The sequence below is a fragment of the Gastrolobium bilobum genome, unplaced genomic scaffold (assembly GCF_033153095.1).
Source record: "Gastrolobium bilobum isolate Gb01-03AN ecotype WA unplaced genomic scaffold, APGP_CSIRO_Gbil_v1 utg12170, whole genome shotgun sequence".
NCBI lineage: Eukaryota > Viridiplantae > Streptophyta > Magnoliopsida > Fabales > Fabaceae > Gastrolobium > Gastrolobium bilobum.
In genome coordinates, this window is record NW_026898901.1 from 573,540 (window position 1) to 591,662 (window position 18,123).

Here is an 18,123-nt window from a genome sequence, read left to right on the forward strand (position 1 = left end):
TAAGTCATGGTTTTCTAATTAAAATTTTAAAATTAATATAAAGTTTATTGACACAAAATGGTTTGGAGATCTACTACGTGATTATTTTGCTTGGAACGGTAAACATATATACTATTAGCTCTTGTTTGGTTTAAAGGATTGGAAATTGAAATGAAAATAACGCATTCTCATTCTCCAGTTTTTAAATAATTATGTATAGGAAGAGCATTAGGAATGAACATGTTTGCTTTTGTGGGAATAGGCATTCGATCCAAAAAGTGAAGGATCTATTTCAATAAATATAAGTGTGAAAAGGGCCATCCATCAGTCCACATGTTCAATCTCAATTTCTTATGGACCCAACCATAGTTTTTAGGCTTAAGTTGGTGAGGCAAACCTGGCTTGGGCTGGCTTGAATTGGGTCAACTTAACTTATTTAATGTAAAAATAATAATAATTTTTTTATTAATTTTAGCATAACCAAACATTAGGAGTGTAAATAGGTTAAGCTAGACTAAGTTTTGACTTAAATAAGTCAGGCTTGTGTAAAAAAAATTGGATCTGGCCTAGCCTATTAGCCTGTGTAGACCCCAAATTACAAGTCTGACCTGACCTATATTTAAAAAATAAAAGTCTTGGTCTAGGTATGTTAGCATGTTTAAGCCTATTAAATATTCAACAATTAAAAGAATAACTAAAATAATACTACTTTATTATTCAAAATTATTAAAACAATTTTATTTAAAATTTAAAATAAATAATATGATATAAGCCAACCTATAGACTTATAGATCCGATATATACAAAAAGGCTTATGGCCTATTTTCTAAATAGGTTTTCTTAAAGTCTAAGTAGATTCTATTTTACTATTTATAATAGGTCAAGTCTGGCCTAATATAAGCTAAGCCCGCCCCTATAGGCTGGCCTAATCTATTTACACCCCTACCAAACATAAACATAGAATCTCGTTCGTTAGCTATTCATATAAAATAAAACATAAGAATGAATACATCATTATTTGCATTTTTATTCTTATTCTCGCAAAATTATATATACATGTTTCATTTAAAATAACACAAAATTATATAATTTAAAATAACAAAAAAATTATATTTAGGATGTGCATGACAACCACTATGTTCCCTGACACTGTTTCTGAAAAGAAAATTATTTTCTATTTCTGTGCCTTAGAACAATTTCTACGAAAAAAAATATGTTTGATAACTTATTCTATTTTTGTTCTGAGAATGAGAATTGTGTTTGATAACACAACAAATAATATAATAAAAAATAATTTCTATTAAACAAAGAAATTTTGGATCATCACTTTTCTTTCCATATGGTGTGGTGGTGGTGGTGACGGTAGTGGTTGCGACGATGATGGTGGTAATAGTGGCGTTGGTGGTGGTAGTAGTGGCATGATGGCAGTGGCTGCGATGATAGTGGTGGTGGTGGTAGTAGTGGTGATGATGATGGTGGCATGGTAGTGGCGGCGATGGTGGTGGCGGAGATGGTGATGGTGATGGCATGGTGCTGATGGTGGTGACGGCAGTGGCTGCAGCGGTGATAGGGGTGGTTGGTGACGATGGTGATGTAGCGGTGGTGGTGATGGTAGTGGTAGTTGTGGTGGTAATGGTGGTGTTGGCGGTGACATGGTGATGGCGATGGCATGGTGATGGTAGTGATGATAGTGATAGTGGTGATGGGTGGAGGTGATGGTAATGGTGGTGACGACGGCACTGGTAGTACAACCACAACGACGACGATGGTGGCGGTGGTCGTGTCGGGAAGATGGTGGTGATGGTGATGATGGTAGAGGCGGAGAGTGGAGAGAGATAAATGTTTTTCATTTTGTGCCCGGGAACAAAAAAATAAAAATAAAAATAAAAATGATTCTTTTTCCTGTTTTTCAGCACAAAAATTAAACCAATTTATACCAGGAACAAAAAAATAAATCAGTTTTATCAAACGAGTTTTCTATCCATTTCTGTTCCCGAGTACAGAAATTAAAAAAAAAAAATTGATTTCGAAAAGGTTGTCATACACACCCTTAAAATTACCGTTTTCACTTTTTCATTTTGCAAAAGTTTTATTAAAATTATTACCATTGATCGAATCACTGTAATTTAACACATTTGTATCAGAAATGCGGAGTTCACCTTTCCAAGCATCTTATACAGTTGTTGCAGTTATTTTAAGGCCTTGAGATGTGATAATTAAACAAAATGATTTATGGGATTGTCTTTTCTCATGTTGCATAGGAGAAGAGCTATCTCCTACACACACATAGAGAAGAGAGAGGAGAGAGAATAAGGAAGAAAAAAAAAATTTAAAATGGATTCCACGTTTACTTTGTGTCTTATGCATAAGATAACAATCTTATGTAACATAAGATTATTATTTCCCATGATTTATTATACATTGAAGATATTTTTTATATATATAAAAAAAAAACACAACAAAACAAAACAAAAAGGAAACTGATCGTTTAATTTATCCAGTATCAACTTCCATGAAACATATGTATCCAAAAATAAAAAGTAAAAAAATTCCATGAAACATTCAATAATGTAATCACTCAGTTTAAGCAATACTAATATTTATCATTCGGTGCCTTATCTTTGTTGTTGCACCACTATTCCCTCCTAGTCTTTTTTAAGTTAAACAACCTTCAGCATAAAATTAGGTTTTTTTGACTCTTATAACCTTTTATTATTAATTAATTACTGATTTGACCTTGATTATAAACTATTTCAAAAATTTAACCTCCTCAAAAAACATAACACCAATTTGTCCCTGTTTGACCGTTACCACCAAGCTTACCCGGGTACACCCCTCTCTACCCGGGTATTTTTTGAAAATTTTTGTCTACCCTGGTAGGGAGGAGTGTACCCGGGTATTGTTCTTCGCACCTGAGAAATTGCTTGAATTATTTACCCGGGTAGAGAGGGGTGTACCCGGGTAAATCTTCGACCACCCATTTGGTACTTGCTATAACTGGGGCAACTTGTAGCGGATGGATATAAGAACAGATGAATGGTAAGATCGGTTGAGAGTGAGATCGGATGAGATCGACTTCTTAGATCGTAAAATCCCACCGTTCCGGAGATTTTGAAAAAATTCAGAAAACTGAACGCAGAAACCATTGAAGGGACTCAGGGGAGAGAGATAAAGGAAATGATTTAATAACGACATCTTTACTTGCAAGCTGACAATTTCTTGTTGACAGGTTTGGTGTGTTGTGGATTTACATTGCCAAGCTCTTCTCTTTCTTGCTAGGTAACCAAATGTTAGATCTCATCTTAGTTTCAAAATCGATTCGACGGTGACTGTGAGGATGAAGAAGGGGTGGTGTTCACGTTGCCCCTTTTTCCTCAAAATCAAATAAATCATATCTGTTCTTATATCCATCAGCTACAAGTTGCCCCAGTTATAGCAAGTACTAAATGGGTGGTCGAAGATTTACCCGGGCACACCCCCTCTACCCGGGTAAATAATTCAAGCAATTTTTCAAGTGCGAAGAACAATACCCGGGTACACTCCTCCCTACCTGGGTAGACAAAAATTTTCAAAAAATACCCGGGTAGAGAAGGGTGTACCCGGGTAGGCTTGGTGGTCAACGGTCAAACAGGGGTAGATTGGTGTTATGTTTTTTGAGGGGGTTAAATTTTTGAAATAATTTATAATCAAGGTCAAATCGGTAATTAATTAATAATAAAAGGTTATAAGGATCAAAAAGCCCATAAAACTATTATAAACTAAACTCGAAAGGTATATTGTTAATTAGTTTGTGTCTTTTTACTTCCTGAACAACTTCCCGGTGGCCTGATTAGGGCAGTGTTCAACCACCACAAATCATGTATGCAACATTTTATTAATCAAATCAACTTTGAAGCAATATCTTTGCTGTACAAAAAATTCTACCAGTTCATCAACTGCCACTCCTTTATTCATATAAATATATTTATATGTAATGAATTGTGCGAAAAGCAAGTCCCATAATTTTTTTGTAAAAGTTTTGGCAATATTAAACTTTTTGTTATATTCGAGGTTGTGAACTTGAATAGATTATAAATATAATTTTTTTTATATAGATTAGGAGGGGGCAAAGCCTTGATAAATTTATTTTTTTGTTGGCAACGATAATATGGAAAGATTTAAAATTATAAGCTCTTAAATTTAATTATTTGCCAATGAAACTATACATACCGAACCATTATAATTTTAGAACAGAATCTTTGTTCCTATTTGTGCTACAATTTATACCTTGGATGCATTAACTGTCATTGGGAAATCTAATTATGATTTTCATTCAGATGTGATGCACATGGCACCACCTAACCTTTGAGCTTACAGCTGTGAGCTTTAGCACATCGGGACCCAAAACAGATTTGGTTAAAATAAACAAATAATCTCTACAGTTACATTTCATTTAAATTTTTGTTCTTATAATTTATTTATTTTCTATATTAGTCTTTATAGTTTTATTCGTTTGGAATTTTATTTTTAGAGAATAATACCTTAATAATTTAAAATCATACAAATCAAATATTTATTAAAAAAAATAAGGATGATGCCTTAATGAGTAAAAAGTAAAAAACTCAAAAAAGTAATATATATATATATATAGAAGGACATAAATTAACAAAGAAATCAAAATTTATAAATATAAAAACGATATTATTTTTTAATTAGAAGAAAAAAAAATTACATTTGTTTTGAAGTAAAAACTCAAATATACTGTTATATAAAAAAAAAAACTCAGATATACTAAAATATAAGTATGATAACTAAAACCTGAATAGTAAAAAAGCAGAACTTTTTTTAAATTGTGTTATTTTTAAATAAAAACAAACTTTGTCTACCAAAAAAAAAAAAAAAAAAAATTTCACAGTGAAGATTTTCTGCAGTTATTTCTTTACTAAAAACGATCGGGATGCATGGCAGCTCTGCTGAGCCTTCCAATTTCCAAATAGGATCAAAAGGCATATGGCAACATGTATGACAGCTGAGCTGATGCATCCATGAAACTTATTGTTGCATATGCTTTTTTATTTTTATTTTAAAATAAGTGATAGTGACCAGCTCCACAGATGAATTCTAAGCAGATTTTAAAATAATTAAATTTTTTCTTAATTCATAAAAACATTAAAATTAAGATTATTTAAACAACTTAATTTATTTTTCATAAATAATGTTTTTATGTTGTAGGAAGTTAAAATCTTACATAAAAACATTTATATTTACCATAACCATTTAATAAATATGTGCACCACTTAGCTATAGATGTTGTGCTTAATCCTTGTAATATTTCTTTATAATTATTTCATCAGTACTCAAATACATTAATAAGCCAAACAGGGTTGCAGATTGAATAATATAGACAAAAACTTTTGGATTTGATTTTTATTAATAAATTTTCATTGATAAATTATATATGTACAAATAACGTTATAAGTCAACTTATGATATGCCTTGTCTTTAGAATAAACCAACCTCTTTTCTCCACAAACTTCATGTGAAACCAAAAAATAAAATAAAAATACTTGCATACTAATTGCAGGTGACTTGGTCAATTGGCTTATGGAAACTGCCGAAATTGTTATATTAGACTTGCAGGTTTTGAGTTTTGTAAAACAAGTACTTATTGATAATATACTCAACATAATTTTTTAAAAGATATTATAAAAATTGTTTTTATCTTTGGTTTAATTACTTCGTTATTTATATTTTTAGATTTCTCTATAATATATCTTGCCGTAGTAACCATCCTCCAATTTAATAAATTTGGTCACACTCCGTACACATTCTTATGCTATTACAGGTATTCCGTGCCCAATCATCTTTGCCCTGTTTCACTAAAAAATGTTTACTGTGAATTATAAAGCACGAAAACAACCTTGCCATGTGATTTTCATTCGCATCTGAACTTGTTCTCATATGTAATACATTAAGAGGGCAGAAACATATATGGTCAAAATTAAGCCATGAGTTGCCCAAGTGACTGAGTTAAATTTTGATTAATATTTCTCATCCCAAAAAAGTAAATAAAATACTATGTTATAGTTTGATTAGATAGGAGTAGAAAAACCACAAGAGGCTTCTCTGCATTTTCATATATATGTAACTCGCATATATACAGGTAGTTGAAAGTTTTACCTAACTGCTTTATCCTAAGTACTACGGTTGGAGTCAGGTAGAGACATTGAATCTGAACTGTCATATTCATATTCAAGATCCTCAAAACCCCATAATTCCTCATCTTTCTCTTCTTCCTCTGGCATTTTCCACTTCTCTTTATCCATCTCCCCCTCCTCCATTACCTCTAATACCTATCAATTGATAAAAAAAGAGAGTATATTAGATCATTAAAGTATAAACATCAACTAGGATAAACTGTATCAAGAGCCCTTTATAAACTGTGCATAAGTGCATTCAACTGTTGTACAAGATTTATAATGTGTTCTCTGTTGGATAAAGGTACAATTCAGCACCAAAGAGGTGATAATAACTAATGCACTTCAACTGTCTAGAAGACCTTTAAAGAAATAAAGTTTACATAACAAGTTCAGTAGAACAGAAACCACATGTTGGCCATTTCTAACTTCCAAGTTAGAAACAAGACACCAATGAGTAATGACATTTCAATTGGCTTCTTAATATTTCCAGAATTGTAACCACTCACTGTATAATTTCTTTATTTGATACTCAGATCAAATTTAAGATTGTCATGTTATCTGCTTTCTAATTAGAATAGAAGTTAGGTAGGACAGAACATCACTGACTAATCAATTTGCATGGGTAAAAAAAAAGGAGAAAAAACAACATGCTACCAATAGCAATTAAAAAATAGGAATGAATCTAAGTTTCTTACATCACATATCAGACTGCTGAAGATTATGGTCATCTAAGGAAAGCTTTCGTAATTAAAGAAAATGACAGCTGACAATATGGTATTATATTTAGACATTGTGATTATTTGAAACCCAGAACCTCAACATATATTGTTTATTTGTCACTCCGCAGTACCTAAAAGGCCATAACTGGATTAGTGAACACGCCACACTTGCTAATTGACAGTAAGTCAAGTTGAAAAAGCTTATGGAAGAAGTGAACTCGACCTTAATAAATCATTTTTTAAAAGATTCATTAACGCAAAAAAAAAAAATGTCATTTGGAATTTTGCAATGAACCATCTTTGGATCCACAAACAATATGTATAAGTGTAATTGTTATGGATATGAATATCATATTCCAACTACCTACCAGGGTATCTAGTAAAAGATAGAGTCACCAGCATCTCAACAACTCTAAACAGTCAAAGGTCACAAGATAAGGATCACATCCCAACAGAAAAGGAGTTGAATCCTATTGCAATTGAGAGAGCTCAAAAGGCCCAAGTCTAAGAAGGTAATCCTTATAAATAAGAGTCTAAGGACCTCAAGTAAACACTTTTAACCTATTTACTATTTGTAAACACTTTTAACTTATTTATTATTTACTGATACTGCCCACACTGTGCACACACCCACCCTTTGGCTATAAGCTTATTGCTTGTGCGCAGTGATTGGGACCTCGGCTATAAGCCTAGTATACACCTGATATACACTATCTCTGAGCACATACTTCACGGTATAGCAATACGGTCAATCCACGACCGAACACTAATAAAAAAATTATTTCGACGAATTTAATACATAATAGTAAGCTGCCATTACTATATATTGCAGTTTCCTGTTGTCGTTTGCTTCGAAGTATTAAAACTTTCATTTTTAAAAAAAAAAAGTATTAAATTTTCAAAGTTTTGCGGATATGGGACTTTAGAGGTCAAATATATATAAATAAAGGGTTTATCATTTATCATTTAACATGACCACAAAGATTTTCCTACACACACAACATTTTGTGGGGCTCGCAGCAAAAAAAAAAAAAAAAACTCTTGCACGCAAAACGAATCTCTATAACATAACACAATCACTTTTCCTACAACATAACTCTTATAAAACCCATAAATAAATTTCTCTATACAAATGGGATTAAAAAATAAAATAAAAAAGCCAAGTGGACCAATCGCAGACACAGACTCTTCACGTATCAATAAATATCGGATATAATTTGATAAACATCAAATAGTGTTGTTACTTATGCAATGTCGTGGTGGTTATACCAGTTATTCTCCTAGTCTGGTGACCAAAATAAAGAAGAAAATAAAGGGGGGGAAAGAAAGACAACTAGTTTTGCAGACACCAAGTTCTTCTATTATAGATAAGAGTGACTAAAAGATATTAACATTTAAGATGTAACCAGCCCTGCTAAATAGTAGGGTAGAACTTGACAACCTGGGTGGAATCCCTCTATATATATGGCTTGGGGATATTCTCCATTAGCAAAAGACAAAAACTAAACCAACCCAATAAATAAATAAATAAATAAACATATTATTTGAAAAAGTAATATCATAGGTAAGTAGCAAATGTATTTGATCTACCTCGCTCATGCTAGGTCGCCAAGTTGAAGATGCCCGGATGCACAACGAAGCTGCAAAGGCAAGTCTATTAAACTGTGTCACATCATAAACCCCTTGAAGCCTTGGATCTGCCAACTTTTCTGTCTCCCCTTTGTTCAATATTGGTTTAGCCTGTTAAGTCATAACACAAAGTTAATTTTACACCAAAAACGTTTATAAAAACTAATCAATGTTATTTTAAAGTCATCATTAGTCTAAGACTAAATCTAGAATAAACCAAATGTGGGATTTCCTAAGGAATACGGCAAGTTCATAAAATAACAAAAGTTTCATGATCAAAGGTGAGCTACTACCCAGCTGTGCAAGCTTTGGTAAGACCCATCCACTGGTTTCCTCCCAGAGATGACTTCTAGCAAGAACACACCAAAGGCAAATACATCTGTTTTCTCATCCACAACTCCATGCATAAAGTACTCAGGTGCCAAATGACTACAAAAGATAAGACATTCCCATTTAAAAACCACGTTTTTGTTTCAATATACTACATTGATAGCTATGACTAAAGGGTCATGGAAACAAAGGGTGTACCCAAATGTCCCTTCTATTGGGGCTATTGAATGATGAGTCCACTGAGATGGAAGCCACTTTGCTAGTCCAAAATCAGATATCTGCCACAACCAAATTAGAGAAAGTAAACCCATCAAAAGTACTGTCATTGAGACAGAGATTCAACCATAGTATGCAAGAAGAGTACAGATTAAAAGGACCTGTGGTTCAAAATCTTCTGTCAATAGAATGTTTGAAGCCTTGATGTCCCTATGGATTATCCTTCTCTGGCAGCCTTTGTGCAAGTAGTGAAGGCCACGTGCAGTCCCAACAGCTATCTTATATCTTGTTTTCCAATTCACAGAAGGCAATTTCTCATCTACAAGGAAGATTCAAAGACTATTAAGACCCCATTTTTTTTTTCTTCTGCAAACCCAGATGACATGACAAGTTTTGCAGCCCAAAATTCAATCTTAATAACATAAAAAGGATTTATTTTTTTTAGTTTTTTGTTTCTCTCTCTCTCTTTTCTTTTTGCTGATGTCGATTTATGTACCATGAATAAGAGAAGCAACAGAGCCTACGGTGGAAAGCTCAAAAACGAGGTAAAGTCCATTGTCAATACAACACCCCAGAAGAGGCAACACATTGGAATGGCGCACATGACCAATTGTACCAATCTCTGTCAGAAACTCCTTTTCCTTCCTATCATCCCTAGAAGTTTTTGTGAGCCTCTTCACAGCAATTTCCTCACCACCATTCAGTCTTCCCTTGTAAACCTTTGCATACCCTCCTTTTCCAACCAGATTTCCTGACACAACAAGCAAAAATGTCATCTTTCAACCCCAAAGTCACACAAAAAAAAAGACACTTTAAATTTCAAACAAAACAAGGGGGAAAAAAATAATAATACTCAAAGTACCCGAGCTGAAGCCATTGGTGGCATCAAACAACTCTTCATAAGAGAAGCATTTCCAAGAGGGTCTTGGAGGGTGTTCTCCATGAGAAGGAATCACCAAGCTCTCATCGTTTTCTTCCCCATAACTGCGTCTTCCAAACGAGAAGAGCTTCTTCAAGCTATTGGTCCGAATATACTTCATTGTAATAAATACCTACAATAGGACTCTGTTTTCATGCAGAGCACCAACGTTGGAAGAAACGCACTTCTTCTTTCAGACGAAAAAGAAAACACCAACAGAAGCAAAAGTGAAAAGAACAACAACAGTGTGTTTAAGGGTTTCTTCTCTCCCTGTGTGTTTCACACACTAACACACGCAAAGACGCAAAGATTTAAGAGGGAAGAGAGTTAAAGGGATGTTTGTAATTTCCTTCGTTTAAGGGATAGCGTGAAGCGTGAACATATCCACATTGAATAACTGCATTGCATGTGTACTTGGGGTCCGTTAGATGAGATTTAATGCTATGTCTCGTATAAATATGGAATGCCAATGCCTTTCTCAATGTATTAATGGCAACAAAAGTTAACAGAGTTAACCCATTAAACAAGAAGATAGACAAATTCTTATTCACTCTGGTTAACTCGTGCTCTCGCATAATAAAATTTAGAGTAAATACTGATCGCTGCGAAAAAATACGGTCCTCACCTTAGTCACTTTCAAAAATAAATTAGTCAGTTAGTCCTTAAGAAATTGAAAGTGGATTAAAATCGTGATCCCTCACAAATTCAAAAAACACCCATATTAGTCCTTGAAAAGGACTAAAATGGGTTCACTTTGAATTTGTTAGTGACTAATTGACTAATTTATTTTTGTAAGGGACTAAAGTAGGGACTGTGTTTTTTGTTACGGACCAAAGTATTTACTCTAAAATTTAACATTTATTCCTTATGTAATTACTTAAATAAAAAATATATTCAATACTCCTCTGTTTGCCTCCTCTATTTATGAAAAAAGTTTTATTTGTGGAAATAAATTTTATGTTTGCATGAGATTCATCTTTCATGTTATACTCGCGTAAAAAGATGTATCTTTTTTTAAAAATGATAAAATAAAATTAATGGATCTCACTTTTTTTGTTGCACAACATAAAATAACTTATCTCTTACTATACACGAGAAAAGTAAAACACTTTATTTATTGCTTTTACAAAAACTTAATCACACACTACAAATTCAATTTTTTGAACCATAATTTATGGTTTCATAGCTTCATATATTGAATTGAGAATAGATAGAAAAAATTATCCAAGTTAAGAGGATTATAATAAGGGTCCGTCGGTTCTCATGTTGCTGCTGATGAGAAAAGTTACAGCAAATTTTTAACACTAGGATACACGTGCGGATCCTAGGATACACGTGCGGATCCTATCAAAACAAAAAAAATTCAGGATTCGGACGCGTATCATGTGTTGCTGCAAATTTTCCCTTCTGCAGTCACATAAGAAGTACTTTCCTCTTATAATAATTAGGTAAATTTTTTCTGATTGGAAAACCATGTTACGACAAATTTAGTAGCAAACTTGTTAACCGCGCCATTTGAGCCTTGCTTAATAATTATCTCATTCCCCACTAAAAAGTGAGAGATGCTTGTTCCATTAGTTCGTCCTCAATTAGTTATGTAATTTTCTTACCTTTATTCTCTTCATATGTAATACTTTTTTTCTTTTTCCTTTTATTTATTTTTTTCTTTTGTGCGTGTTAACTTCAAGTTTCAAATTTTCAAATCCTTGATTCTGAGAATGATAAAGGAAAATTGGAGGGAAACTTCATTACCATGTATTACATTCTGAGTTAGCTAATAGCCATGTCCAATTAAGGGAATGGTTCAGGTAAACTACTATATATTTATGATGAAAAACAAGTTCATTTGAGAAAGTTGCTTCTATGTCGTTCCAAAATTACTTCAGACGAAATAATTTTATAGAATCAACATATATTGCTCCACCACCCATTTTACGAAATGTTTCTGAATATAGGACAACACACATAAATGCTTTGTGTAGTTGCGATGTAATTCCTATATTTATGATGTGACTTATTAAATCTAGCCTTTCTTTAGATTAGTTTAATTTATATTTAAAGTTAGCTTTAATTAGAATTTTATTGTTAAATTTTGAAAAAAAAAATTAATAATTTAGTAAACTCAAACATGTTATTAGTTAGTTGAAATGAGTTAAAAATTAAATTGAAACAAAAAAGAATTAGTGATAATTAATTTCTTTATATAACTATACAAGTATATTACCCAACAATAAAAAGAAAAATGTATATACCTATTCCTATCATGATAGTTTTTTTTTTCGTTTGTTAAGAATAAGACTCTCTTAAAGTAATTTTATATTTAAAGTGAGTAAGTAATAGTGCATATTTTATTTATTTAATTTAAAATGTATGGAAATTTTGACCGCCAAAACTCAAATACACTTTTATTTACTCAATTTAAACACATTTATTTTTATTTGTGAGATCTTATTATAATGATGAAGCATATGTTGCATAGATGATAGAACTTTGTGATTTAATTGAGAAATAAAATCATGATGTTTATTATGAAAATTAAAAAAAGTTGACAAGTGTAGTTTTGGCCTAAAGTCTTTTGCTCATTTATTTGCAAAGCTAGAAGACTCCGATGCCAAGAATGAAACGGTTCCATGTGCCACACAGCCACAGTCCAGATTTAGGTGGAACTTTAAACGCATATGACAAATAAAAACCAAACCAATGCTGAATGAATAAATTGTACCCTTTTGTACTGGATATTAAATCATCTTTATAAAGGGAAAGATGGACATTATTAAAAAGGGAAAATCACAAAAAAGAAATATAAAATAGCATAGAAGAAATGATTGCATAAATTGTATTTAAACAGTGGATGAACATAGACCTAACCCTTTCATAAAAGAAGCAGTTGAATAAATCAAACTGCTTTTTTTTTTTTTGTGTGTGTGGGTGGGCACTGTTTGAACAACTGAATTTAGCCTTACGCCACCAAACTTAAAAAAAAAAAAAAAAAAATACTCATACTAGCTAACAACACCACCGGATAAAGTTGAAGTTCAATAATCAATTATTTGTTATTTATTTTTAAAAATACGGCCTACATAATTTATTCATTGTTGAGATAATATCACTACTTTCTTTATATAATATCACATGTAATAATTTTAACTTTGAACTTTAGACAGTGATTTGGTGGTTTTGGTACATAAAATATTTATTAAACATATCTTCTAGTTAATATTTTTAAAACTATGAAAGCAAAAGCTTTGTCATGACGCAGTTATAAGCAGACCATAGAGACAAGTGGAGGTACTTAAAGGCATCAACATGTTCGAAGGCCAGAAGTTCTCATAAGATAAATTTGTCTTGGAACTTTGGTCAATCTTGTGTCAGTAAATGATTGGTTTATCCAATTATTACATAAAATGGAAATGATAACAATTGTCATAACAAAGAGATTTTGAAAGCTTATGGTTCGAAAGTCGGTATCATTTAATTTGAGGTGAAGTTGTTGAATAAGATGTAACATAATTTTCTAAAGAGGTGAGTAGACTTTATTCTAATGAACTTCTACTCTCCTTTCTTTTATTTTCTTTTTTCAATGTCCAAGTGTATTAACAAATTTTTATGATGTTGCTCTGATTCTCGTAGTTTCATTTCATTCCTTATATTTGGCAGTAGAGGTGTCAAAATGGATTAAAGCACAAAGTATTATATTTGGCCCTAACTCATTAGGGTCTTTTTATGATAGGGCCTTTTTTAACATTAACCCTCAAAGTCCTATAATTTAACAGGCTGAACAAAATTTTTCTTTCATCAAAATTTTCATTATTTAAAAAACTAAAAATATATAAATTTAAATATTTATAAATATCAGTAAACTTTGTTGTGAATTTGATGGAGAATATAAAAAAAGTGAAATATGAAAGAAAAAAATGAAATGTAGAAAAAAATTAAAGAAAGAATAAAATAAGAATAAGAAGAGTCCTATATAAGGACATATCTTAGATGTATTTTTAAATATGGAAGTTATGAAAAAACAAAGAGTCGTGTATTATGAATCACGTGAAAGGTCATCCATAATATTTTATAACACCCTGGATGTATTCTACAATTCAACACACCATTAATGTTATGACTATAGAATATATCAAAGGTCATGGAAAACAAAGAGTCACGTGTTATGAACCATGTGAAAGTTCATCCATAATATTTTACAACAAAAATGAATTTTTTGGCAGTGATATATTTTAACAGAGATTTTCATTTTCGCATCAATAAAAATAAAATTTTCTATTAACATCTAGGCATGTAATACATTCGAATTTGTATTAAAACATATTGTATAAAATACACTTTAGTAATTTTGTGGATAATAATAACTAAAAAGTTTTTTGTAACATCTGTAGTTAAAAAAAATCAATGATTTTACTTTCAAATATATAGCATACTAAGAGCAGTTGTTCAATACTGATATTAAAATAATTTTTCCATCATTACTTTTAGTTTCCTACTATAATTGTTGTATCCTGTTATGACTCCCAATGAGAAAATCTTTATTTGATAGCATCTTAATAATGAATTTAGTAAAAATGGTAAGTAAATTTTCACTTATATTAAAAATTTGTGTACATTTTCACTTGTATATTTGTGTACAAATATTATTTTATTTAAAAAAATTAAATTATAAAAAATTTATAATTTGTAAAAAATATGTTAAAAAATGTTAAATATTTATTTGTTAAAATATCTTTTAATGTATCGAATACGATAAAAAAATTATAAAATTACAATTTTGGATGACCAGCGAGCTGGCCCTAACCAATAAAACTTTTGTCCCGTGAGGACCTATATTATTGAGGTTAATTTGGCCTTGCGGACATTTTGACCCTAACTCACACTGGCTAAGGCCAAATGGAACGGATTAACCCATTTTGACAGCTCTACCTGACAGATACGGAGAAAAAAAAATTAATGTAAGCTGTCTATTTTTTAATAATTATATTAAGGAAAAATATTTATCCTTTTAAAGTACACTAATTCCTTATATTAAACTAATATTTAGAAAATAATTTGCATATCAAACTATCAACCAGCCACACAATTTGAAATCAATGTGTAGTCACGAGCTAAAACAAAACTACTTTCTGAAATACAGCAAGACTTTTCCACGAGGCATATAAGACAATTCGAAAAGACCACTTGTTGAAGTGCTGAATAATGAATTAATAGTGATGCCACCGTTGTCTTATAAGTAGGAAGAGAAAGGTCACTTTCTTGCCAATTTAGAACTGAAGAGTGCGGTCACCTTTAGCCATACTTGCATGGAAAAGTATAAAAAAAAAAAATCTTCAATCAAAATTGAAACCAGCACCGTATGCCATGCTATTTTTACTGGACAATTTAACTATTCAATGACGGTACCTAAAAGTACCTTCAACGAGCTGTGGAAAAACAATAATATATACAAAATACAATTAAAATTATAAGTGCCACGAGAAACTTCTGCATTTTATTTTAGACCAAAGAGAGTGCAGTTTCTTGTCAAAAGGTTCATGTCAAGTTCTAACTTAAAAGGAGTCGATTCCAATCTAAAGTCAAAGTGAGAAAAGTCTATATCTATATGCATTCCACTTAACATAGCCCTTAGCCCCTCTTGTGAAGTTATCAATTTTCAACTGTCATGGATGAACATGGAAAGTAATCTAGAATCTGATGAAGAACGTGGACTGGCAGACACTCAAAGTTATGGAGAAGTTGAAAATATATTCTGGAAGTTAAAGAAGTTGGGTAATGTTCACCCTCCTCTTATTGATCACCACATCGTCCAATCATTCATAGCATAACTAGCAATAATCCATAATAGAAATGGAATGGTGAACCTCACAGCACTTGCTGGCTATAAAGGATAATTATATTTTCAAAGGAAACTCTAACCCAAATCCACTCAGAATATTTGACGTCCTGGCATTTAACACTCAATTTTAAACATGATCAAAGCGGTGGAGGGAAGGGAGATTCATGATTCCCCCAAGATGATAAAATTTTCATAAAACACCTTTGGTAGATGGTTCTTCTCTTTTAATATAATATATGTTTGGTTTGACCTCCTAATAAAAAATTGCTAACTCTAACACAGTTAATGAGACTGTGTGTAAGCCAGAAATGATATAGCAAAGATGTTCTAATGCAAACTTGGAGGTCATGCTTTGCATGCTTAAGTCAACACCAATGAATTTCAAAGTTTTCATCAAAGGACATTTTCGAACTCCAGCTTACCAGATTCTTTGAACTATAAATGCCACATGGACTCCGACGAAACATTAAGCAAGCTGTTGGACGCTGCCGAGGGAGTACCTGCAATAAAACACAGTTGAAATAATACTCTGACGCACAAGTCATCGAACATTAGTGGTTAACAGGTATCAAAGAAAATAAAAAGAACGCAAGAAGTTAAATAATGAAGTGTCATTGCTTAAATAGAGGTGGGGATTACATTCAAACCACACCCCACCCTAAAACACGCAAGATGCTATTTACACAATACTGGAGTCACAATTACACAACCTATTTCAGAGGTTTTTCCTAAAGAAGCTTCTCTCATTGGGGGGCAAGGCACCCACTGCTACTCCACAATTGCACAAAATTCTCCCCACTCACCAATCATTCCCTGCCCGCTAAGAAAGAGAATTCCATTATCATCATGATGGTCATGAGCTTTCCAAAGCGGACAAATATTGACAATCTAGAATGAATGTATTCACAATATTTTGGGAAACTTGTACTACTTTTGTCTTCCAACAAATCAATTGATACTACTCAAATTTCCATTAATCATTACTAATATAAATCTTCAAATGAAATAAATCTCTGATAACCTCACAATAATCTTTTGCTTTTTGCCAGCATAAGCATAGATTTGATTCCATCAAGTCTACTGACATGCACTTTTCATACTTCATTATTAATAAACAATCCCCATATTAATAGATTTATGAGAACAACCAAAAAACCGACTGGCACAAAACTTCGTTTCCAACCCCAGATATTGAAAATTTTAAGTTGAACATTCTCTACCCATAGTGGAATTCGAAAAAGGGGAAAAAATGCAAAATCACCTTAAACAACACTCCATCTAGAAAAATAAAGCCGTCAAGTTATGTTTAGGCATTATAGAGTTCAGACTAGTGAATTTTATATCAAAACAAAGCTAGGGCTTCTTTGCCTGTTTCCCATTTCAACTGTACAGTACTACCGTCCATGTATGATAATGAAAAGTTCAAACCAATAGCTTGGACCTAAATCTCAGTTTCAATTATTTGCTCTCTAACTAAAATTAATGAATAAATAAAATCTAAAAAGAGTTGCAGAACGGTTACAGATAAGTTTTAGTGCAGTCACACAAATTCCATTCAGAAGAAAAATCACCATGACAAACAGACAAATTGCTATCAGAATCTCCTCAACTCAAATCAAAATTCAACAATTACGAATCTGGTCTTCAGGAAAAATTAAAATAAAATTTCACAAACACAACATCGTATAAATAAAAAATAAACTCCAGTATAAAAATTGAAGATTCCATACCGTAGCGTAACAAAAGCTATCCATCTCTCTCCCTGCGCCAAACAGGGGGAAATCAGAATCCAAAATCGAAGTGAAAACAACATAATAATGAAAGAGTTCTTAATGGAAAATAGTAAAGAAAAGGAAAATGACAAGTTTGTGCGTGAATCTAACAGGGAAATAGATTAGAGAAAAATGAAAGCTTTCAAGATCTTGTGTTAGATTCACGCACAAACCTGCAATTTGCCTCTTCCCCTCTGCACACCTTCACACTCATCTACGATCTGGCATCCTAACGCAGCCCTAGTATTTGAATGCAATAGGGACGTTACGGTGTAACTGACGAATAAATCTTTGGTGCTACTGCTGCACCAAAGATTCAGTGCATCCACTAATAAAAATATTACATGTCAATCAATATTCTCTTTCTTCTGCCAAAATGTATAATGGTTCCATTGAAGGGATGCACTAAATCTAGGTACAACAGATGCACGTAAGATTTATTCGTACTTGACGCTACGACGCTCCTGGTGGGTCCCACTATTACTAAGAGTCAAAACGGTTAGTGATGAGGTCCACAATGACGGCATCTTCTTATTCAGTCTAG

The 18,123-nt window shown here is 32.2% G+C and overlaps 1 protein-coding gene and 1 long non-coding RNA gene across 2 annotated transcripts; both read right to left on the minus strand.

The window, feature by feature from the left end:
• Positions 1-6,127: 6,127 nt before the first annotated feature.
• Positions 6,128-10,146, minus strand: LOC133285256 (probable receptor-like serine/threonine-protein kinase At5g57670). Its single transcript, XM_061482466.1, has 7 exons — positions 9,915-10,146; positions 9,549-9,803; positions 9,214-9,371; positions 9,035-9,114; positions 8,800-8,935; positions 8,468-8,617; positions 6,128-6,311 (listed from the first exon to the last, which is right to left on the minus strand). Exons 1-7 carry the CDS (start codon positions 10,090-10,092, stop codon positions 6,153-6,155), a joined length of 1,116 nt encoding a protein of 371 aa, XP_061338450.1. The 5' UTR covers positions 10,093-10,146; the 3' UTR covers positions 6,128-6,152.
• Positions 10,147-14,945: 4,799 nt separating this feature from the next.
• LOC133285258 (uncharacterized) lies at positions 14,946-17,875 on the minus strand. The gene is made up of 4 exons (XR_009747981.1): positions 17,753-17,875; positions 17,538-17,569; positions 16,230-16,307; positions 14,946-15,269 (listed from the first exon to the last, which is right to left on the minus strand). It is a non-coding gene; the product is annotated as an uncharacterized LOC133285258 (long non-coding RNA).
• Positions 17,876-18,123: the final 248 nt, after the last annotated feature.

Coding starts and splice junctions, on each gene's coding strand:
- LOC133285256 (XM_061482466.1), bottom strand. CDS start 10,092: ATGAAGTATATTCGGACCAATAGCTTGAAGAAGCTCTTCTCGTTTGGA. Junction 8,936..9,034: donor CCAATAGAAGGGACATTTGG/GTACACCCTTTG, acceptor TATCTTTTGTAG/TCATTTGGCACCTGAGTACT. Junction 8,618..8,799: donor ACCAAAGCTTGCACAGCTGG/GTAGTAGCTCAC, acceptor ATGACTTAACAG/GCTAAACCAATATTGAACAA.